Source organism: Monodon monoceros, unplaced genomic scaffold (genome assembly GCF_005190385.1).
Source record: "Monodon monoceros isolate NGI ecotype Baffin Bay Population unplaced genomic scaffold, NGI_Narwhal_1 Super_Scaffold_1, whole genome shotgun sequence".
NCBI classification, from domain to species: domain Eukaryota; kingdom Metazoa; phylum Chordata; class Mammalia; order Artiodactyla; family Monodontidae; genus Monodon; species Monodon monoceros.
In genome coordinates this window covers 2,661,619-2,685,147 of record NW_021703765.1, presented here as the reverse complement: position 1 = coordinate 2,685,147, position 23,529 = coordinate 2,661,619, and the positions used below count along the sequence as shown (strand labels likewise).

General features: G+C 49.4%; 1 protein-coding gene across 1 annotated transcript in view; it reads right to left on the bottom strand.

The window, feature by feature from the left end:
- Positions 1-23,529, bottom strand: part of ZNF516 (zinc finger protein 516) — a 64,500-nt gene that overhangs the window by 2,843 nt on the left and 38,128 nt on the right. The window contains exons 3-5 of the mRNA XM_029232646.1: positions 13,300-14,712; positions 7,354-7,458; positions 6,423-6,490 (exon numbers count right to left, since the gene is read on the bottom strand). Of these exons, the coding sequence (XP_029088479.1) occupies positions 6,423-6,490; positions 7,354-7,458; positions 13,300-14,712 (1,586 nt within the window). The remainder of the gene's footprint in view (positions 1-6,422; positions 6,491-7,353; positions 7,459-13,299; positions 14,713-23,529) is intronic.

The following is a 23,529-nucleotide window of genomic DNA, read 5'->3' as shown; positions in this document are numbered from 1 at the left end:
GTGATACTAAACGCTTAACGATGTACAGGGAACATCTTACTGACAAGGACCTTTCCCAACCAGCCAACAGTTAGCTGGGACTCGCGTTATTACAGGTCATTTTGGATAAATCACCAGTTATTATTCACGACTTTTCACCTTATGTTACACTGAGTGGGAAAATGGATACTGTGTTCCAAGACATGTGGTTTAACATGAGTAAGAAAACTACTGAGACAAACCAGCTGAATTTTGAAATGCGATCTGTGATACCGAGAATCTAAAAGTGACACTGAAAACAGATCATACATAGATTCAAATATACCAGCCTATGGGATTTCTCCATCGTTTGCATTCTAACCTCCACAGCTAAAAATGAGACAAATTAGGTTGCCATTTTTCTCCTCAGTTCCCTTTATTTTGATTAATGGAATTATTTCTCCAGCTTAACCATTTTAAAATAACATTTAGAATAATAAATAAACTGTTAATCACAGTCTATACATTTTGGCAAGGAATTCAAACAAGTCGTAACGCCAGATTTCATACTTCAGCAGAAGACGGTCTGGTCTTTTAAGTCCCAAAACCAGGGGAATGGAGGGAGAGAGGGTTAATTTTTCTTGGTTTGAGAAAGACCATTATTTAATTTCTAACATTTAACGAACAATACAATTGGAAAAATAAATTTCTCCACAACATTAAAGAAACCCCCCCTACTCTTTTCTCTAACATCCATAGCGCAGTGATACCAATATTTTAAAAAGCATATTATTTTCAAAAAATGTTCTTTCTAATGATGAATTTTGATGACTACTAGAAATTAAATGTTCAGTTGTGTTAAATCTATGGCAAAGCATCTTGAAAATGATGATATACGTGAATTCCTCCTCTTACGTAGAGTTTTGCTTGGAATATTAGCTTCTCTTACGATCAGAATTATCTTCCTAATACAACAGGCTCCAGCAGCGGGTGCCTTTATTCCCCAGGGCTGGAAGATTCATCCCCACAGCTAGGGAAGCGCCACTAATGAAGAGGGCTCCTGGCTGCCAGGGCTCAAACCCTTTTACAACAAATGCAAAGGAACGGGATGCCTACAGAATAGATACTGTGCCCGGGAACAAACTATCCGATACCCTACTATTACCCAATCCAGACCTTTAACTTCCAAGGAGTCGGTAATCCTTTGCACCCCACCCAACAGGGGAATGTGCTGATAGAGAAACTGCTCTGGGATCTCCGAGTTCAAGTGCAAGCCTGTAACACAGAAGGGGCTTAGCCGGTGTGCGTGCAGAAAAGAGACCACGACCAAAAACACATCAAAACGAAACTCTCTGACGGAGGGGCAGAGAGATGGGTTGGGAGGTTGGGATTAGCAGATGCAAACTAGTATATATAGGACGGATAAACAACAAGGTCCTAACGTACAGCACAGGGAACTATAGTCAATATCCTGTAATAAACCATAATAGAAAAGAAGAAATAAATAAACTGCATGTATGACCTTGTAAACACAAAAACAAAAAAGGAAACTTTTATTCCTCAAGTAACTAAATTAACTGAATTTAATCCACTCCAACGTATGTATATTATGACATTAGGATTACCTCACATAGGAAATTCAGATATTAATACAGCAAAGTAAGGGCAGCTGCCGTATGGCTGTGGGTACAGACATAGCGTCTGCCCGCCAGCGTGATGTCGTCTGAACACAAGGCAGCAAACTAGGGAATTACATTTATGCTGACAACACTTTTCTCAAGCTAAGAGCTCTCCCATCGTCCCTTTAAGGCACGACTAGCAGCTAGACTGTAAAACAAAACAAGACAAAACCAGGGTGTTTACAAGCACACGACCAGGCTCTGACAAAGCAGGGAGATGCTGAGAAGAGGGAGTGGCCGTGACGACCGAGCACAACGGTCCACGATGGGCACGTCCACACAGGCAACAACACGTGCATCTACATGTTTACACGCATGTGCACCGTACGTATACACGGCACCCGTGTCTCCCCAGCTGCTCAGGACAACTGTTCACTCTTGGAATAACCGACAACAGCTAACGTGCTGGACGTCTGGTCTCTGCCAGGCTCAGTCCACCGTCCTCGTTAATCTTCTCAGCAAGTACAGAAGTATGTGCTGCTGTTGTCATCATTTTACGAATGAGGAAACTCAGGTGAAGTTCACCTGCCTGATCTGAGGTCTAGGTTAGAGTCTCCTACTCAATAACCCAACATCTTAACAATTCAGGCTATTGAGTCCCTCGGAGTAGAACTGGCTGATCTTCAACGTTGAGAGCTATTAAATATTTATATGTTCTCCACCAGGATCAAACCCACTTCAAACCCACATATTCGCCCGCCAAGAGGCATCACAAACTTGACTTGAAGGTCAGCTGGAACTGGTTTTGTCCGGCTCCTCCTGCCACGTTCCAGGCTCCAGGAACGGCTCCTCCCGAGAGCTGGAGCCTGAAGCCAGCACCCGGGTCCACTCCATCCCCTTCCCCTCCCTCCCATCCTGCCTCCAACCCCCAAGTTCTTCCTGCCACCAAACATCCCCACACCCATCAGCTCTCCGCAGCCTCACCCCAGCTCGGGCCGCCTCTGGGTCTCGCTGGGATGACCCCAAGCACCTCCAGAGCGGGGCTCAGCTCCCTGTCCGGAACCTCCGCAATCCATCCCCGACCCAGACCAACCCGGCTCTCCTACAGACACAACACTGGTGACGCCATCCCTGGCTCAGGGTCCCCACTGCCCTCGGGATGGAATTCCCACATCTCAGCGCTGGTACCCAACGGCGATGTGTCTCCCCAGGCTCATGTCCTGAGCGCCTGGCCACCCGCCCAGCTCTCCCCGCATACGATTCCTCCAACGAGACATCTCTTCCACCTCCGGGGTTGGGGTCGGGGGGGGGCGGGTATCGGCAGGGGCATCTGCCGGCTACCCGCACCCTGGCAGTCTTCTCGATGCCCCAAGCCTGGTTCCAGGGCCCTCATCCTATCACAGCGCTGCACCTCTCTGCCCTGTTTTCTTACCTAAACCACCCACTGGACCTCAGGAACCATGAAAGCAGGAAAAGTATTTACTTTGTCTCCCAACATCCTCGTTATCTCCACCAATATGACAGAGCCTGGCACACAGGAGGTGCGCAATAAATACTGTTAATGAGTGAATAAATGATTATTGTAAAACTGAATTCCCAAATACTGTTTCCGTTAGATAATTTAACATCTATTATGTATATCTATAAAAGTCCATCAACCGTTAGTGTTACATCAAGTAATTTATGCGTGAATACAGTGTTGTGTGATTTTAAAAACTCCCCTGACCCACAGCTTCTAAAGCCCACGGGAAAAGAATGATTTAAATATTAATTAGTTAATGTTTGTAAAGCACACTAAACATGAAAAAGAACATGGCTGATAAGTATAATGAGTCCCGTTCTAGACATAAATAACCACAGAGCTGTCCTATGAATCTAGATCGTATTCTAAATCTAAGACAGCAGTTGTGATTTTTGTAAACAATGAGAACTCCAGAATAAGAGAGAACAGTAAGATACAAGCCGATAACTACTACTGCTATGTTCTGCACTTATCCTGGCAGACACATCTCTATGAGAATTCTTAAATTCCAAAGTACGTTAAAGAAAACAGAATTTCCTTCAAGAACCAAAATGTTCAGTGATTGATCACCAAAAGCTCCTTTTAACGTGACAGAGGACAAAAAGTACTTCCAGAGGCCATATCTCGAATATGCGAGCACGAGAGGTGTATAAATCCAGCTGAGTTTTGGTGTCACGGGCCTGACAACCACGGTCAGGAGACTGAAAAGCAGGACAGCTGACCCACGGAGGCCTTGCAACAGGAGTAAATAGTTCCTAAGACCACAGTACTGAGTCACTGCACACGTGAAACTAAGAGGTGGGCTGGTAATAAGTACAAAACTGCAGAACTTGGGTTGACAGAGACAAAGACGAAAATATAGATACATCTCTTCTCTTTCATCACCAAGAATGGGTAACAACTGTGATGAATTCCCAGCATAACTATAAGTAACAAAGAACTAATTTAAAATACAGTCTTAGTGATTTGCTTTGCTGATCTATTTCTCCCTGTACCAGAAGCCTTTGAAAGAGGCTTAGGTAGAATCCATGTGCACCAGATAAACTGATGTGTGTTCCTGAAGAATCTCACTATGTTATTCAGAGACCTGCCAGGTGCTTCCCGGCCCCGTCAAACACTCCTCTGGAAAAGCCGAACCTTAGGTGGATTGAATGGGCCGCTGTGTCTGCAGGAATGCTCTGGACTGACTTCACTTGTACTGTCAGTATGTAATTCTCCAATTATGGCACGACCTTGCCGCTACTACAACCCACAGACACATCACAGGGTGTGCCTTGTCGAAAGGGGGTTTTACTTCTGTTTAAAAGGAGAGTGTTGCCTAATTCGAGCTGAGGTCACATGTGTCCAGAAATCTTTTAATTCTGCGTTCAGTGAGATGTTATTTTTTTCATCAATTGTCACAGCATCGTGAAATAACAGCTGTCGTTCTAAAACTATGGGTTTTATTAAGAGAGAAGTCACTTACTAAAAAACTATAACAAAGGGAAAGGCATTCTGTCCGTGACATATGAAGAAAAGGCTTTTAACAAAAAAACAGGGATTCTGAAAATTCGATAAAAAACAAAACCAGAGCCTCTGATCAGGTACCGTCCATCCTAAGGGCAGCTCAACCATGAATTAGCAGCAGGCTCTGGGCAGTGTTTTTATCGCTCACTATTCTCTTCTAGAGAAACGGACTGGAATTTCTGGAGGTTCTTCTGACATTTATGTCACCGTCATCATTGTCAACGACCGTGAATCCCACACGTGTCCAGGCAGGGTGTGCTAACTGGATCTGACCACCTGGACCGGATCCTGGATGTTTATTCTGGCAGCAAGGAAACTTTCCCCTCTTCATTTACAAGGGGGAGAGGTTGCAGTTACAGAACCTTCTACGGCAACCTATCAGAAAGCAAGAAGGTTATGGAGAAAATACTTGTGGGAGAACGAGGATGGGTGTGACATCCTGTCAGGGGCAAAGAGGAAGAAAAGCTCTGAAACCACATGCTCTTAGCCCAGGATGACAGGACAGACCACTTAGGATGGCGTGTACCCCCTTACTTCAGAGCTACAGACCGCATCCCACAGTCACTCGTGCCCAGGAGCTGGCCACCTTTTATAGATTGAACGCACTAAGGCCACACATCTACGGTGACCCGCGTTCACCCGCGTTCTATGTACATGCATACGGGTATCTTACGCATTATGGCCGAGCCGGTGGTGTGCATTAGACAGAGAATCAAATCAGGACAATGATGAGGCCCTGAGACACCAAACTCAGCAGAACGCTTCTTCTGGAGTGATTCAAAAATACGGTTCTGAAATAATGCCATGTGCAGCGACATGGATGGACCTAGAGACTGTCATACAGAGTGAAGTCAGACAGAGAAAGATAAATATTAATCGTATAATATCGCTTATATGTGGAATCTAGAAAAATGGTAGAGATGAACTTATTTGCAAAGTGGTAATAGAGTCACAGATGTAGAGAACCGACTTATGGACACCAAGGGGAGGGAGGGGGGAGGGACAAACTGTGTGATTGGGACTGACATATGCACACTGCTAGATATAAAATAGACAGCTAATGAGAACCTACTGCACAGCACAGGGAACTCCACTCAAATCTCTGTAATGGCCTATATGGGAAAAGAATCTAAACAAAGAGTGGATATATGCATAACTGATACACTCTGCTGTACACGTGAAACTAACACAACATTGTAAATCAACTCTACTCCAATAAAATTTTTTTTAAATACGGTTCTGAAGGGCTTCCCGCAGCGGTTGAGAGTCCGCCTGCCGATGCAGGGGACACGGGTTCGTGCCCCGGTCCGGGAGGATCCCACATGCCGCGGAGCGGCTGGGCCCGTGAGCCATGGCCGCTGAGCCTGCGCGTCCAGAGCCTGTGCTCCACAACGGGAGAGGCCACAGCAGTGAGAGACCCGCGTACCACCAAAAAAAATATATATATATGGTTCTGAAGACGAGAGACAAAGCCTAACTTGTTCTCAAGCTAACCTCCAAGCAAAACATCTTGAGTGGAAAAGTATGACTTTCTGGTGTTTTCTGTCACCAGCGGTCTCTACCAATTCCGTCACCCACAACAAGACCCAACGCAGCTGCATCGACCCCGACCGTGTCGTTCACGGCCTGAGCCACCTTCAGTGATTATCAGGCACCCACAGACTGTCCCGCAGGACTGGGCTCTCATTCACAGCAACGAAAAGCTACTTCCACATCTGGTAAAACACCACGTGGTACCCTTGTGACGACCATCGTGACACCCCTTTTCCCAGCTACGCGACATGAAAACCCACACACCCGTGAGTCGGGAGACCTACTTGTTTGGGGGCATCTGCGGAGGTGGCGTGGGCTTCAGCACCTCGGAGGCCGTTAGACTCAAACAGCACTGTGAGAGCAAGTATGTGCGTTAGCAGGGGGACACTAGCTTCCCGACGCCCCGCGACACGTGTCCCTTACAGGTTAAGCACTTGTGCAAAAAAAAAAAACAACGAAAAAAAGCCCCAGCGCCCAGCCTGTGGCCGGAAGATACCAGTTTACCATAACACTTACTGTAAGAAATTGAAAACACTGCCTGGGGCCGGTGCCCTTTTTAATTCAGGCTTCGTCGCCAAAGAGACCCATCAGTGACAGCATGAATTAGCCACGCGCGTGCAGAGGGCCCCTCCTTCTGCGTCACTCACCATTCGGCCCCTGTCACTTTGCATCAGACCCGACCCGGGTACGGATGCATCCTTCACGCCTGGGATAAAGCACCCCCGGCCCCGCCTCGCCCTGGCTGTGTGGTGTTCCCACTGCACACACATTGCTTCCCCCTGATTCCATCTCAGGCAAGCTCTTGACAAACAGGCCGAGGAAGTCTGCCACTCAGCAGACCCACTCTGTGGACCGGTGGGTCCACAGAGGCCAGCTGGTGCCGAGGAGGAAAGCAGGCAGCCGGGTGTCATGCCGATGGGGGACTTGGGTTTCAGTGCGCCCCGGTGGCAGCATATCTCATTACCCCGTGCACTTCTGAGAAGTCCACTCTACTTAAAGTGGAGCATTTGCAAGACAGGCTTATCTCAGATTAAAGCACACGGCACTTGGCTGCAAAGGAAAATCATTTCAGGTGCAGGTGCCGGATGGGACAGCCTAGAGTGTAATCCCAGGAGAGAAGGCCTGACCCCCTCACCTCACCCGGGCGAAATCTAAACCTGTCACCGACTGTGGAAAACAGAGACTGCCTCCCCCCAGGGCCCCCCAGGCAGGTACCTGTGTGAGCCCGCGTGTGGGCCCGGAGATGGCTAGACTGGTGGAAGCACTTCCCACACTCCCCGCAGACCAAGTCTCCCTGGTGGGCCGGCGTCCGGAGTGTCCCTGGGCAGCGGTGCAGGGGCGGGGGAGGGAGGAAGGGGGCGAGAGGAAAACATCGTCAGCCCCTCCGCTGTGTCCTGATGGCAGGCACCTCCAGGCCCCCGGACAGCCTGCACACGCAGGACCGCGAGGGAGCACAGATTAGAGAGGATTAAATTCCACTCCCATGATGCGCCCTCAGGTGTGTGGGAGCCAGGCAGCTGGTGGCCCGCATCCGGCCGATGGAGTGATGTGGCCAGACCAAGTGAGGGACCAGGAAAGCAGGGCTGGGCCCTGCCCCCAAGGCGATGCTGGGCCACACGCCCGGGAGCTGCGCCATCCCCACCTACCCCCCCGCCGGCCCCTTACCTGTGTGTCCTGTGCATCCCGGGTGGAGCACAGACGGGACACCTAGGAAGGAGGCCGGTCTTAGAGCGCCCACCTCCTGTTCCCTCCTGACCCTAAAAGATGTCCGGCTTTTGCTAGGAAAGGGACGCAGAAGGCTCATACTTGTCTGTCTGCCTTTTCTGGATGAGGGCATCTCTCTGAAGAAAAGCCTAATTTTTCATGTAACAGTAGCTCTGAAATGACTTCCCTGAGCCTAACCTTCCCCATCAGGCTCAATGGTAGCTCAACTCAATGGGAAAACAAAAATACTAACTAGAAAAAGTTATGCCTGTAACAACAAATTTCTTTAAATGACGCTCCCTGAGCTGAATGTTTACACACCTGAAGTCTGACATTTGAATGTAAAAGGTGAGCGAAAGGACGACCAAGGGTCTTAGCCAAAACAGCTGAGACCAAATCATTCTCTTGTCCTAATTCAGAAGCCACAACACATAAAAATAATATAAAATTGTTTCTACATTACAGGTAATGTTTATGGAAATAACAGTCAAAGAAATGCATGAATTGTAGGGCAGATGGTGGATTTCTCGTTGGACAAGTCATGAATGTGAGTCTCCGAGAAAGAGAAGAATTTGCCCACAAAGTTCTCAGCCTCTTCACCACCTCCTTCAGGGATGCGAGGAGAACGATAGGACACGTTTTAACCCACTCGTGCCCTGTCATTAGTAAAAGATCAGGGTGTCAGCTTCCCGGTAAAACACGGAAAGTGTCACCTGGCCACGCGACCCCAGGAGCCGCGGGCTCATGTGCTGAGGCCACCCGCCTCCTCTTTCCCGGAGTTCTGACCAGGCCGAGTCGGGGAGAGGAAAAGCTGAGGAGGGCGTCCCTGGATGACTGACCGATGGGCCCAAGAGGGGGGGCCGGGGCTCCTGAGTGCGCCGGACACCCCAGTTCTTCTGACCACAGGCAGCCAGCATGAAGACGGCTTCTATCAACCGCTAACATACTCAGCCGTTCAGGGCGGTCCCTCCCTCCTCTGATTCTGGTCCAGGAAAATCTCAACTTTATCCTCGCTTTTGCTGCTCCCTCCTTTTCACTGTGAGCACCCTCCAGCTGGGCTCCTAAGAAGACCCTCTCTGGCAGCACCTGTGGTTGCCTGGATTTCCCCGAGAATAATGGGGCTGCATCTAAATGCTGGTCCTAAGGATGCCTCCAGGACACCCACCAATGATGACGACTCCCCCATGTGGCCTCTGCATCTAATGGTCACAACACGCAAAACTAAGCCATTATCATACTTTTTTTTCCTAAGTAATTCCCATCCAAACTAGCAGCAGAAAAAGCACAGCCCTTGTACCCACTCCCCCGTTCTGATTTCCTTGCATTAAGTATGTATCAGAACACATGCACACACACACACGTGCACACAGACACACACACATTGTCTTCCCATGCATTCTATCATATCATTTTCTCCCTACGTTTTCAAGAAAAGACCCTTGCCCTTTATGGTCAATAATATTATGCCCAAGCTACTTCAAAATTCTGAGCTAGTGAGAAAGGTTACAAACTTCATTTGAATTGAAGGCTACCTGGTGAGCAAACAGCTCTGCCACTCTGACCTCAAAAGTAAAGTTGTGTATAGAAAGTGGGCTCAAAAAGGAAAGGAAGAGTCTTCGGGGGCACCTGCAGACTCTCCTCCAAAGCCCTGCCAACATGCGCTCAACTTCATTATGCTGCCCCCGCCAGGGGAGGAAGGAAACTGAAGGATCCCGCAAAGATTCTACCGAGATTCACACAAAGGAAGTACAAATCTTCTGTCGTCATCCTATTAATATATCTTGGGCGTACAAGATCTTTTTGAAGTCTCAACAAGAAAAACCTTATATGTTATCCTATCCAGAATTTTCCTGTTCTTTTATTTTCGATTTTTTAAATTCTAAAATCCAAATCATCCTCCACTACAGGCTGGACACAAGTTCTGGAAACACAGATAATTTACTATTTTTTGACTGTTCTATCAACAAACCACTCACGTTACACTCACACCTGTTTCCAGACTTGGGATCTACACAGCAGAATGATCACAGGAAATGTAGCTTTTTTTTATCCTTAAAGGATTAGGCTTCGAGCCCCTAAGGGAAGTGACAATGATCGTTTCCGTGTAACATCTTTTCTCTTTTGGCAGAGTTTCCAGACTATTCATTTCTACACAAACATCATTTGGTCAAAACACAGGTGGGGAAAAGCTCTCTGAGGATTCGCTCTCTTAACCTCATAAAACCTTGATGTCTCAGAGGCATCGCCCGAGAGCACCATTCTCTGTCTCAAGACAGTACCTCCCTTGAGACTCACAGGATCACACCTCCAGCACCACAAGGATGTCGTGTCCACAACAGGTGAGTGCCTCTTCTTTTACAAGATTCCCTTCTGCACGTTTCTGCCTTCCTACCGCGATACGTGTCACCCACGGCCCGCGTGGGGAGGCTGCGATCTTCACTCGCAGACGACACCCCTCGGGGAAACACAGCAAGACTGCATCAGAGGACAGCGTGAGCCCCCAACCTGCTGACAGACTCGTGGAATGGAGATGAATTAGCTCAGATTCTAGGCTCTCAATTCCTGATGCCAAAGTCAACCACATATGTACTCAAGAAAAAAATGGGTGCTCAGCAAGGAGCAGAAACCCAAACCTTGAGAGTTTAGTTACTGCAAATTCAGTAACATGTCGGGAATGTAATTTTTGGGAGCGGGCTGCCCATAGTTCCCAGGCTGCAACAGTAGACGTAGAGTCTCCGTAACAGCAAACATCACTTCTCTGTTCACCTCTCAAATAGACCTCGCCACACCTGCTGGGTTTCCCTGCAGCTACGACACTTTCAGAGCATCATAAACAAACACTCAAAGGAGAAAGGAACCAGCGAAGGCCCCCCGTAGGCCAAGCAGGGACTGATACCAGTCCGCCGCTGGACCAGGAAAGGGATGCAGGAGAGGCAAAGGACAGGGTTTGAAGACGCAAAGGGCCGGGGATGAGAAGAGCTCTGGGCTTGCTCTGAACTACCCCCAAGTCCAGACCAGGAGCCAAACCGAGTCCATGAGGGAGAGAAGGGGCCACCGGGTGGGGGGGGAGCAAGTCCCTCCTGGTGGGGCATTCAAGGTAAACTGAGGCAGGCCAACCAGGATTTACACAGCTGACCTCAGTCCTTCCCTAAACCCAAGAGCTTCGGTTCTCAAAACAAACCTATGAACTCACACACCAAGGCCAAAAAATTTTAAGCACTTCCCCTAAGAAACCCAAACCAGGGTGAGGGAAAACACCATAAATCTGCACACTTACACCTGACATGAGAAGAGTAAATCATCCAAGAACAGCACACACGCTTTGAGGACGATTTAGCATTTTTCACATTTAAAAGATAGATATCTAACCTCTGTTTAAGGGGAGGCGGGAGCCTTAGAACCATTTATTTAAAAAATCTTAAGGAAAAGGAAAACATTTCAGGTTACCTGTACTTCAAAGTCTGTCATCTGAAATTCTCTAAACCTTAACTTAAAACTCACTTCTACTTTTTTGGGAAAAAAAGCAACAACAAGGCAGGTCCACACGCAGCACAAAGAGCCTTTAGCAAGTGGGCATGTGGGCCGCTTACTAGGTGCGAACTGGCAGGTTTAGAGCTGTGATCGGGCAGGCTGTGGGTTGTAACAAATGACGTTCAAGTCTGGTTTACTAAGTGGAACTCATCCAGACACTGGTGCAGACTCCACTCACTCTGCAGCCGGGTAGAGACTCCAGGAAGCACTGGACGGAGGGGAGAAGGTGACCAGGAGCACGGCGCCCACGAAACTCACCATCATCTATATCTAAGTCCTCTCTGTTTTAGGGTCCACGAAAACCTGTATCTAGAGAACTGAGGTTGGCGTGAGATCCCGAAAAGCCAACCAATATACGTTTATTCCATCTCAGAGCAAATAATCTGCACGACTGGGAAACACTGCTGAGAACATGGAAAGCTCACTAAACTTAACAACGTCCAAAAAGGTGGAAACGCTAAGCTACGTGGTAGCAGCCTTTCCCCACCTACCAAGGGCCGTGCGCCCAGAGCACCTGAAGCACAGGGGAGGGGATGAGACTCTTAACCAGGACACGCCCTGTGCACCGCATCTTAATGAAAGCCTCCACCACCTCCAGGCAGCCAGGCCTCCGCTTCATTCTAGAAATTCTCGAGAAGCTCTGTCTCTGAGCCACAGCCCCAGAACCACCTGGGGTAAGGACCCCACTGGCAAAATCTCTAAGCCTGTGGAACGCCTGAGTTTTCTGCTAGTCGAAAAACACCTTCGTTTTTCTCTAAGGGTCAACATGGACCAAAGGCCTCCTCGCCACACCAACGTGGCACCAGCGATGGACCTGGGCAGGTTCCAAGTCATAGGAGGAAACCGGGAACTGAGAGACGCACATCCATCTGCCGGGAACCACGGCCACCAGGCACCCCACACAGCGGATCGGGTGCCTCTGTGCACGTGACTCCCCCGATCTGAACTTTGTCCCCAAAGGTGCTTCTGAGCTCCTGGAATTTGAGGGACTGGATCTCACAATTCATCTGAAATGGTACCCCACTTTAATAAATTACAGGTGCTTGGTGTACAGTTGTATGCAAAGAAGGGTTAGGACCACCCAGGTAAGGTAACTGAGAGCCGGAGCCCCACAGGGGTTTTTGTCTATTTATTTTTTAATGGAAATACTTAGACTTCCCAGGGTTCTGGATGTTAACTGAGAGCTACCTTCAATTTATAATCAAGAACGAGGGCATCATATCCCACGCAGCCATTCAACGGAGCCTGTGGAAATTCGCTGACAATTCCTAATTATTATTCCTATTAGGTATTAATACCGAGGTGCTGGGAGGAAAGGAAGATAATGATCTGAGGTATAATTTTTTCCAGAATTTTAAACATGAGTCAACTCCCCAAAGCTGGTAAGGGACATTCACATTCTGCAAGGGCTCTGCTAACGAATGCTGTGGTACTGATGTGCGCTTTTAAAATTATATACGTGTAAAGATAAAACTTAAGTAACGACTTCAAGTGCACATCTTGTCTTTATAGAGGCATGAGACAATGAACATCTACTGATCCTTGTTTAAAATAACCAAATGGAGGGACTTCCCTGGCGGTCCAGTGGTTAGGACTCAGCGCTTTCACTGCAGAGGGCCTGGGTTTGACCCCTGGTCGGGGAACTAAGATCCCGCAAGCTGCGGGTGCGGCCACAAAAATACTAAGAATAAAAATAAGATAAAATGACCAAGTGGGGAAGTGCCACGGAGGCAGCCTGCTAGGCGTGGAGGGGGCGTGACTGGGTGTGCCGGGGACGTCAGCAGGAGGCCGGGCACAGCAGCCAGGGCGCACTGCGTTGGGGCTCAGACACAGCCAGTGGGCAGCACTGCGCCCCTCTAAGGAGGGGCGCCCCTGTGAGGTCCCAGAGCCCCCAGGGCGGGCGGGGAGAGGGCCCGCAGCCCTTACCTCTGTGCTCGAGCGCAGGGCCGTTGCCGCCCCAGCTCTGGTAGAGAGAAGCAAAGTCCTTTGGAATGTACGTCTTAAAGATATTGAGGATGTCCAGGCGTTTCTCGGGGCCCTCGGACGCAGGCTCCTGCTTGATGTTGTGTAAGACGGGCTGGGCCTGCGAGGCCGCAGTCCCTCTGGAGCCGGCCTTGGCGGGGGGCTCTCGGGGAGGTAGAGGGGGGCCCCCGTCACCTTTCCCGTGCGCTTGACCCTGAGGCTGAGGGCTGAATTTGGCTTTGGGCGGGTCCAGGGCACTGTGCTTATTTGGGGGACCGAGGCCGGCCCCCGCCGGGGGGAGGCCATACTTGTCCCCCTGCCTGCTGCTGGCCGGGGGCTGGGGAGCCGCCCGGGCAATGACGGTGGGCGTCGGTGTGGCACTTCTGCTGAAGCCCCCGCTGCCCGCCGCGGGCCCGGGTCTCGGGCCGGCCTCCTGCTTGGGCTTGGACGGGGGCGGCGGAGCCCCGGGCTGCTCGGGCCCGGGGCCGGGGCCGGGCTTGGTCTGCCGATGCCCGTCGGGGCCGGCCGCCCAGAGCGCGCAGGGCCCCCCGGGGTGGCTCTCCTTGCTCCTGGGCAAGCCGGCGGCTTTCGTGGGCACCCCCAGGGGCGAGGGGCTCCCTTTGGGGCCCGGCGCCCCGCCCGGCACCTGAGTGCGGGTGAACCGGGAGATGGGCAGAGGCTGGCACTCTTTGCCCCCGAGGGCAGGCGGGGGGCCCGTGCGTCCGCTCCGGGTGAGGAAAACCAAGTTGTTTCTGATGCTTTTGTAACCGTTGGGCTGAATCCACTGGGGGGCCATGGAGTGGCAGCTGACCCTGTGCCAGATGCGCTTGTGCATCCACAGCACCTCGGGGTAGTAGGTCTTATGGTTGCAGTAAGGACACGGGTGGACGGCCAGAGCTGCCTGCAGGGAGGAGGCCCACTCCTTGTGGCTGGGGTCGTCCCGCGTCGACCGCTCGCTCAGGTCCAGCGGGACCAGGTCTGGGGCCGGCGCCCGTTTCCCTCCCGCGGAATGCTCTCTATTGTGCAAATCGGACAGCTTCTCTTTCGGGTGGGTGGCTTGGCTCTCAGAGGGGAGCTGCACATCTGCAGTCTGAGTGGGATGCGAAGGGAAGTCCGCAGCATCCCTGGAGCCGGGGCCTTCTCGCTTGGGGTGAAATGCTGGCATCTTTAAGTCCACAGAAAACCTAGGCTGCTCTGCTCTCTTGGAAGTGTCTCTGCTACTGCTTTCAAGTACGGACACAGAAGCTGTGGTCCCCGCGCTGGGCTCCCTGGCAGCTCTTCCCGATGGGTTACTTCCAAGTGTGTGACTTTGGTCTCCGTTGGAGAGCACAGCGGAGGCTACTTCTTCAGGAAAGCAGCAGCGGTGTGGCTTTGTCCCTGGAGGATCGAAATGGAAAACGTGACGTTACCATTTCTCTTCAGAACAGAAGACAGAGAAGCACACCCAAACCGCCACGTGCACATGTGGAGGGAAGCGTGTGGGTCTCAGGACCGGTGCGATCCAGGACCTGGATCAACAAGCTCTGTTAAGAGCGGATCAACCTTGAGGGCAAAATGGCGCTATTTGGGGTGGGGCTTCTTTTCCAATTAGATGACTCAGTAGGCTACAGGGGAAAATAACACAGCTGCCTATCTAGTGACATATAACTACACTGTTGCTAGTCAACAGAGGGGGACTAGTTCTTTCAAAAACCAGAAAAAAGGCTTAATTCTTTATAACAGCATAAGGCTTTCCGTGGCTTTCAGAACGCCTCAGCCCATGGTCACAGAGAGGCAGGGCTGGAAAACAGTGTGCTCTCCCCCCAGGGATCCTGCAGCTGCCTCAGAAACTACGGGCCGATCCAGGATGGGCCCCCGTGACTGTCTAGTAAAGTCCAACATTCCGCTCCAAAACCTGGACACCAACAGTTTCCTTTGGAGGCATGAGAGGGAAGGGGGTGAGTCACACTCTTCATGCCCACGCCTCCCAGGGGTATGCCCGGGAGAAACGGTGCTCCCTGGGTGGGACGCCCACTGCCGCTCCTGTGGGGTCTGCCTGGAGCCTTCTACAGGGGAGCTGGCCGGGCACGGGTTCCCTGCCACGGGGTGGCCTCGCACCCTCCCGGGTGAGTGCCGGCGACATCACCCCAAGTGCAGTCAGGCTCCCTGAGCTTGGGCACCGAGGCTGCAAAGCTTCTCCCCGACCAGACTGCACTGCAAGTGGATTCGATACGATTTAACAAAAAACCCACTTGAAGTCTGCACTGACGACCTTGGGTTTATTTCAATTAGAAGGTGCACAAACGTTTCTGGATGTCTTAAACCTTTCCGAACTACAGAGCGTGGATTCGTCCCATCAGTACGAGCTCAGAGGTGTTTTTTCTCATTACAGGTATCATAGCGGGGATGGACTAAAATCTTAGGTTTTCTTTTATGAGAAAGCCCAATACTGTTGGTTTTTAAATAAAAATTTTTTAGAGATTTTAACATTCTCATGGAATGTAGGTATCTGTTTACACAGAATGTTAAAATTTTTCTATACTCAATGTTTTACTGTATTTCTAAACTTAGTATTTTACTATACTCAATATTTTGTAATAACCTATAAGGGAAAAGAATCTGAAAATACACACACACACACACACACACACACACACAACTGAATCACTGTGCTGTACACCTGAAACTAACACGATATTGTAAATCAACTATACTTCAATCAAAAACAAAAAATAAAATAAAACAAAATTTTTCTAAGTATATTTTTGGAGTTAAGACAGTAATCACATCAAATTGGTTAAAAAAAAAAAAAAAGAAAGAAAAAAAAGTGTATTCCAAAGGAATCTTCAGGAAAGCAGGAAAGTGTCCTTCACAGAAGGCATTTACCAGAGATCTGAAGGAACACAGTAACAAATATTCATTTTCAATTAGTAGGTAGATAGCCACTTATAAGCAACTTTAAAGGATTACGTCCACATAAGAAATGTTACCAGTATGTAGTGATTGGCAGAATTGGTCAGGAAACAAGACAAAAGAGGAATACATTTTCTGATCCTATAGGCTCTGAAAAGCTAACGTTTAAATAAAGTTAGATATACCTGCCTGTCATGTGGGTACCCAGCGTTACTCAGAAAGCAAACCGGGCGGCCCTGGAAAGCTCTGATGATAAAAAGGGCATTTAACCTGGAATTAAATGCAGGGGATCGTCTTGGCCTTTGTTTAATTCAGGCTGAGGCTCAGTCTATCAAATTCACTTTTACATGTTCAAAGAGAGTCAGGACGGCGGCTTGGGGGACCTAGTTTTTCCGGCATTAAAGGCATATGGGTTTATGAGAACACACACCAAAGCCTATTAGTTGCAACAACAGGGCCACTGTACCTGACACCACACATCTGCTGGTGCTCAGAGCACATCTGGCAGAGCCCCCAGAGGGTACGCTCCCACAAAGGATTTCAAACATCACGAGAACCTCCAGTACCTCTGACCAAGACACCAAGTGAAAAATTACAGCAGGCCCTCCATCACAGTACCGGAGCTGAGAGACACGGCTCCGAGGACCCCCGCACCTCACAGCGGGCCAGCACACCTGCGTGAGGGTTCTGAAACGCCTTCCCTAGCTTCTCACCTCTGTGCATGGGTCTTACATTGCACCGAGTAGCAAAGGAAGCAGTTTGTAGCCATGTTAATGCAAATCAAAACACACTTTTCAACTGACCTGCTGAGAAAGCAGATTAGATCAATTCTGTGAGCCTTGGTATATTCTGGTTTATAAAACAGGTACCGTTTCAAAATTTTATCTCTGGTTTAGGGGGTAAAAAGCAATAGCACCGTCAAAGCCCATGATTCCCTCTTTTGAAAGGCTTACCACACTGGTCATTTAGGGGACAAAAGGACACATGGGTCTGGTGTCTCCTGATGGTCTTGGGCACAAGATGAAATGTGGCTGGACAGGGCGCACTGGGAGCTGACCCGACACCCCTGCCCAGAATCCACAGGGAGGAAGGTCTCCTAAGGATGCTACAGCATCGGTCCTCCCACAGCCCCACCATCATTTATCGATGGCCTAGATGAAGAAATGGGACTGGACAAAGGTATCAGACCCAGGACTGACACTCAGCTAGGAGGGAGAGCCAAAACCTTCACCAAAAAAAAAAAGACAGAGATTCAAAAGTTTTCAACAGGATGGAACAAAGGCTCAAAACTAACAAGAAGAAACAAAGTGCAGGAAGTGAAAGGTCTGGCTTAAGGGCTGTGCTGTGAAAAAGAGTCCAGGCTCCTAGGGGACCACAAGCTCAGTGTGAGTCTCCACGGCCCAGGGTTTTATTGATATATCAAGGTAAAGCCACAGCCACAGCCAGGGAGGCAAGGGCACCAACAGTGCTCACCTAGCTGGAGGAGCCCAGTCTCAGCTCTGAGCCCCATACTAAGAAGAGCCAAAAACATGTCCAGGACAGGCTCACGGAGGGAGGTCTCTGGAAACCAAGCAATGTGGAGAATGACTGCAGGAACTTGGACTGTGCCACCTAAAACAGAGGGCTGCTTGCTGGACCACCACATACTCTGACATTCAGTCCCTGTGTCCTGGAGGAGGGAGGGAGGTCCCTGTGTCCTGGAGGAGGGAGGGAGGTCCCTGTGTCCTGGAGGAGGGAGGGAGGGCTAGTTCATCCACAGCAGCATTCTAGCTGCCCCCAGGATCATCTGCAAAGGACGTGAACCGTCGCCGGAAGAAAGACCCAAGGCCAGTGCCTAGACCAAAAACCAGCCTTCTGGGAAGAAGCGTCTGCACGTTTTTTGAAAAAACCTTTGGGTGATTCTAACTGTGGCCACGATCAAGGCGCGCTGGGGTCGACAGAGGACAAATCATTGGGAGTCACGGAGAACCGGATTTCAGGAGAGGCCGAGACAGACAGGGCTGCCATGGGGCTGGAGGTCAGCCCCCAGCAGGCGGGGAGGGGCCGGCCTTCCGGGGTCCACAGGCTGTCTCTCTCTCCCTTCAACTCCAGGGCTGGGAGCATTATGCAGAAGGGACCAACGACCACCAGAAATGAACCGTTGGCTTCACAGGCACCTCAGTGGCCTCACTGCTTTTCTTTCAATTCAGTGGACTCAGACGTGGTGGATTCTCACAGGTATGTCTGAGTGATGTAAAGGGGAAACACGCTTCTTTTTTTAGAAAACGCTCTGTCGTTGCTTCATGTATAACTTTAAAAGTAGCAAGTTAGCACTTCACTCTGGGGAGCGCGTGTTCAGTCATCACACATAAACTTGGGCTGGGCCAGCAGGGAACGGTTTCAAGTTTGGGGACTGAAGGCGCTTTTACAAGAAGAGCCTCATTTCTAAATCCTCGGTTATCATATGTCACCTCTTCAGCTCATCTTGGTTTAGTCTGTCCACTTACTATATGACTGTGGCTCTTTGCCTCTCTTTTTATGTTTATTATAATTTCTTCGCTTCCCACCCTTGGTTAAAACTAAACAAAACAAAAAACACAGAAACTCTCAAAACAGAAACAAAAACAAAACAGAAACTAACGCAGCACAAAACCCTGCATGCCTTACGGTGGGCCTTCCCCTGGCACGAGTGTCCCGACGGACCCTTCAGTAAACCTACGGTCACTGCAGGCAGCTGTGTCCTGGGTATGGAGGGAGGAGCTTTATAGACTGACTTGTCCCCGCCGTCAACTGATTCCTGACCAGTCTTCCCAGTTTCTCATCCCAGTTAGTTCGCTGTGAACACAGATGACTCGTTCTGATAGGAACCTAAGCAAATCTCAGAGGATGTTATCAGCTACTAACGTCTATAATGGGATCGAGAGGAAGCAGGAGGAATGTGGGTCACCAGTCCCGCCTGCGAGACGCAGCTCTACGTCACCGGGGGGGGTCAACCGCTGCTGGCCAGGCTTGGTCCCCAGTGCCCGCCAGCCTGGGTCCCGTAGGCGAGCGGGATGTGGTGCCAGACACCGGCCGCGGTACCCCGGTCATGGCTGACTGCACCATCCGGCCAGCATCGCCCGGCCTCGTCTAGGGGTGGCGTGGCCCTGATGGGGTCCCCAGGCAGCGAGGGCCTGGCTCGCAGCAGGAACCACACAGGTTAAAAGCAATAGCACCGTAAAAGCCCATGATTCCCTCTTTGGAGAGGCTTACCACACTGGTCATTTAGGGGGCAGAAGGACACATGGACCTGGTGTCTCCTGACAGTCTTGGGCACAAGATGAAAGGCTGTTGCCCTTAAGGAGAAGGAGGCGTCTTGGCTCCCGCCGGTGAGCTGCCGTCCAGCCGGGAACACCCGGCACGGGGCTGGGATGAGGACTCCCCCTTCCCCAGGAGCCAGAAGCCCAGCGGAGCCGTCTACACCCGCCATCACCTCTCTCAACACACCCCGGAGGTGAGGCTGCCCTCCCCCGCGTTGCAGGTAAGGAAACTGGGGCAGAGAACAGCTTCCACAAGGACTCGCTGTGGCTGGTGGAGCCTGATCCCTACCCTGGCCGTCCAGCCGTCGCCCGCCCGTCGCGTCCACGGCTGGGGAGGGTCCGCAGGGATGGAGGTGACCCTGTCCAGTACCTGCTGGGGGAGAATCAGATGCTGTGGGGGAAACCTAACTTGACTTTTCCAAAAGCTTACCCATATTTGGGCTGGGTGCTCGTAAGGTGAAGTACTGAGCCTCACGTGTGCAGCAAGTTTCTAGAACTTTTCATATTGGACCCCAGATGCCTTCAGGTCCTGCAATTCTAGAAGATGAACTTTCTCTCCAAAGAGGATGCACAAGCACACGGTAATGCAGGAAAACTCAAAACGGCGGCCAGGTAAGGCAGTTCGCGAAGTACTGACGGACCCTGGTCCCGCTGGAGAGGCCGCCTGGCCGCCTCGCAGGGCCTCCCCGCCCCCAGCGCCTCATGCCCCACGGCCACAGGGCCAGCGCGTGGCCCCAGGAAGTGTGCGAGCTGCACAGGAAACAGGAAGAGATGCTCTCTCCTGCGGCCCCTCCTCCTGCCCTAGGAGGGGATCCGGGAACGACCTGAGTATGAGACTCCATCAGCAGCCCCGTCCCTGAATTAAAACCCGGATGTAATAACATCTGTAGTGACGACCGCAAACGGCAGCTGGCGCTCAAGGCTGAGAGCAATCTGCGCATTCAGGTCATTGGTTCTCCCAACCCCAGCGGCTGTGACCATGAGATTGTCTCTTCCTGTCCCTTCCTAGCTGTTCCTCTTCGTGGAAAAGAAAGATCCACCAAACTAATTCCACACACGAGTGTATGAAGGGGGAGTGGGGTTAAGGAGGTTCTCGAGACAGAAAATAGCCTAAACCCAAATTATTCTCGTGATTTGAGCCTTATATGGGATAAACAGTAACTCTCTCCCCAAACATACAATATCCCAAGTACTGTAGGCCTGAAGAATTCTCACCATTAAGAATTCCCGGATTAAAAGTAATTTTGAGACTTCAGCGGTTATTTTTAATATTTGTGAGTTCCTAGTAACTTTTATAACAAATATAACCAGTTACCGAAAACTTGTTGTGACAGCAAGAACATCCGTTTTCAAATAATGTTTCTCAGAAGACCCTTCTTTTCTGATTTTTATTTTACCCTGTCTTAAAAAGGGACAGCTGGGGCACTTCCCTAGTGGCACAGTGGTTAAGAATCCACCTGCCAATGCAGGGGACACGGGGTCGAGCCCTGGTCCGGGAAGATCGCACATGCCACGGAGCAACTAAGCCCATGCGCCACAACTACTGAGCCTGCGCTCTAGAGCCCGCGAGCCACAACTACTGAGCCCATGAGCCACAACTACTGAATCCCGCGTGCCTAGAGCCTGTGCTCCGCAACAAGAGAAACCACCGCAATGAGAAGCCCGTGCACCGCAACAAAGAGTACCCCCACTCGCCGCAACCAGAGAAAGCCCGCGCACAGCAATGAAGACCCAACGCAGCCAAAATTAAAAATTTTTTAAATAAAAAAATTAAAGAAAAGGGAAAGCTGGTAACAAAAATAGATACCGGGCACAATAAAAGGTATGATGTTTTAACAGAAATGAGAGCCATTATGCATCGAGACTTAGCTGAAACTTGAGAGTTAACTGAGACAAGTAAAACACAAGAAATTAACAAAGAGAAATCTGCATAGGTGTCTGGGGGTGGAAAGAGTCCCTGGAAAGATATTTCAGCTAAAAGAATCTCAGAAACACTGAACCTCAATGAAATGTGATGAAGAGGGTTATTATTATCATAGGATGTCTTGGATACAATGTAGAAATGACTTAAGAAAACGTTTTAGCTGCAATATCCATGGGGCTTTTCAATTAACAAACACGGTTTAATAAGCTTTCTGTGCAAGTGAAGCAAAGGAAACGGTGAAAAGCACTGCCCGGGGCTGGTTCAATGTGGAAGTTCTCCTTCTGGGAGAATAAAGGAAAATAACCAAGGGGCAAAAGACGCTCTTATTATTGGTCGTATACAGAGGGGCACCCAGAAAAGCACGTGACCAAGTGACCTACTTGCGAGGCTGCTTTAAGGAGGGGTTACAGCAAACAAGGAAATCACCAGGGCTTCCAGGCCCAGGAACAACACCAGTACCAAAGTGAAAGTCCCAGCTCTGCCCCACTTCACCCTTTGTAAAAGGACAGGCTTTGTTTCCATAGAGAATACAGAAACTGCTTCTAATGGCCCAGTATCTATCAAGGACTATTCAGCTCTACGGTCAGAAAAATCTCTTTAAAAGAAGTGTTTCAAAGCTCTCTCACTCATTACACATACAATGTGAACTATAATTAATAATAATAACAAAGTTTCAGTAAGGAAACCAGACAGAACTAGAACAATGAGTGACAACTGAATAATCATGTTTTAAAATTTGTATAAATGAACCAATATTTTATTACCTAAATCGTTCCTGCTTGTTTTTCTGTCTGTCTGAATACAGTATAGGAGTTTTTATTTTAAGTAATTAATCTATTCACAAATAACTCACAAAACTGTAATTTATTTGCGTTAATAGAAAAATATGTAAATATCTTAGTACTCTGGAAGCTGGATTTTGAGTTCTTAAGAAAAAGAGTTACAGATTAAATACAGGACTTCTGACTAAACAGTGTAACCACCGTTCCACAAGGACACTTAAAGCTTGAAATCTGGGGAATAATGTTTTCAAGAACATTCCTATTCAGAGAGTACAAAACCAACATTTTAAAGGTTAATCAAATACCTCGCGTTTCCACCCAAGCTTCCAGTAACTAGAGGGTAGTCCGTCCTGCCATAAAACATAATCACATTCTAGAAATCTAGAACTTACTGCTTCCTCACTGATACAACCATAAAAATGTGTCACTCGGGTCATTTGTGTGTGTGTGTTTTTTTTTAAAATCGAATCCATGCTGAAGTGAACAGAATTCAGGTATATTTTCACAGCTACTGTCCATTTTATACACCCTCCTTCACTCCCCAAATCCTAACAGAAAGTATAAACTTGTCCACGTGACAAAATTCAAACAAATGTAAAAATGAAAAGAAACCATTAAACGAAACTTTACAAACCACGCTCTGAAGAGTAATGAACATTTCCACTTTACTAAGGCAAAGAGAAGGTAAATAGAATGTTATAAAGAAGTACGTTGAAGCCGAATTAATTGTTGAAAGAAGGCATTTATATAGCTTTTAGATTTTAAAATCTCATTAAAAAGGTGCAGCAAGGAACAGCCCAGGGAAGCTTAGCACATGGTGCTTCTTTTGCGTCACCCTCCAGCCCTGTTGCTTCCTAACGGGCAGGACGGGTACACCAGCTCCTCAACCGCTACAAAAAACGCACGTCCCTTACACCGCCTTCGTTTTTTCTTCCACAAGCTGCCTTTTAAGAGACCAAGCTCGGAGCAAGACTTCGGCAGAGAAGTCACCCTGTAAATCTCCAACATAAAAACGATTACGACAGACACAAACTAGCCTTCACGTGGTTGGAAAGTTTGCTGCTTAATTATCCCGAGATACAAAACCCGAGTTCTGTGTATTTACAAACAAATTATAATGACCCTTTTTAAAGAAACTAGGACTCTTTATCAGGACAATCTTTCACATGTAAAACCAAGCACGTGCTGACCTGCAGAACAAAGGCCACTCTGGGGCACAGTGCTGGCCGGGCTGTCCCCGGAGCCGCGGCTTCCGGCGCCGAGTGCGGACCACACCACTAGATGGCGCCCGCTCCCAACGCGAGATCCCCGCTGCCGG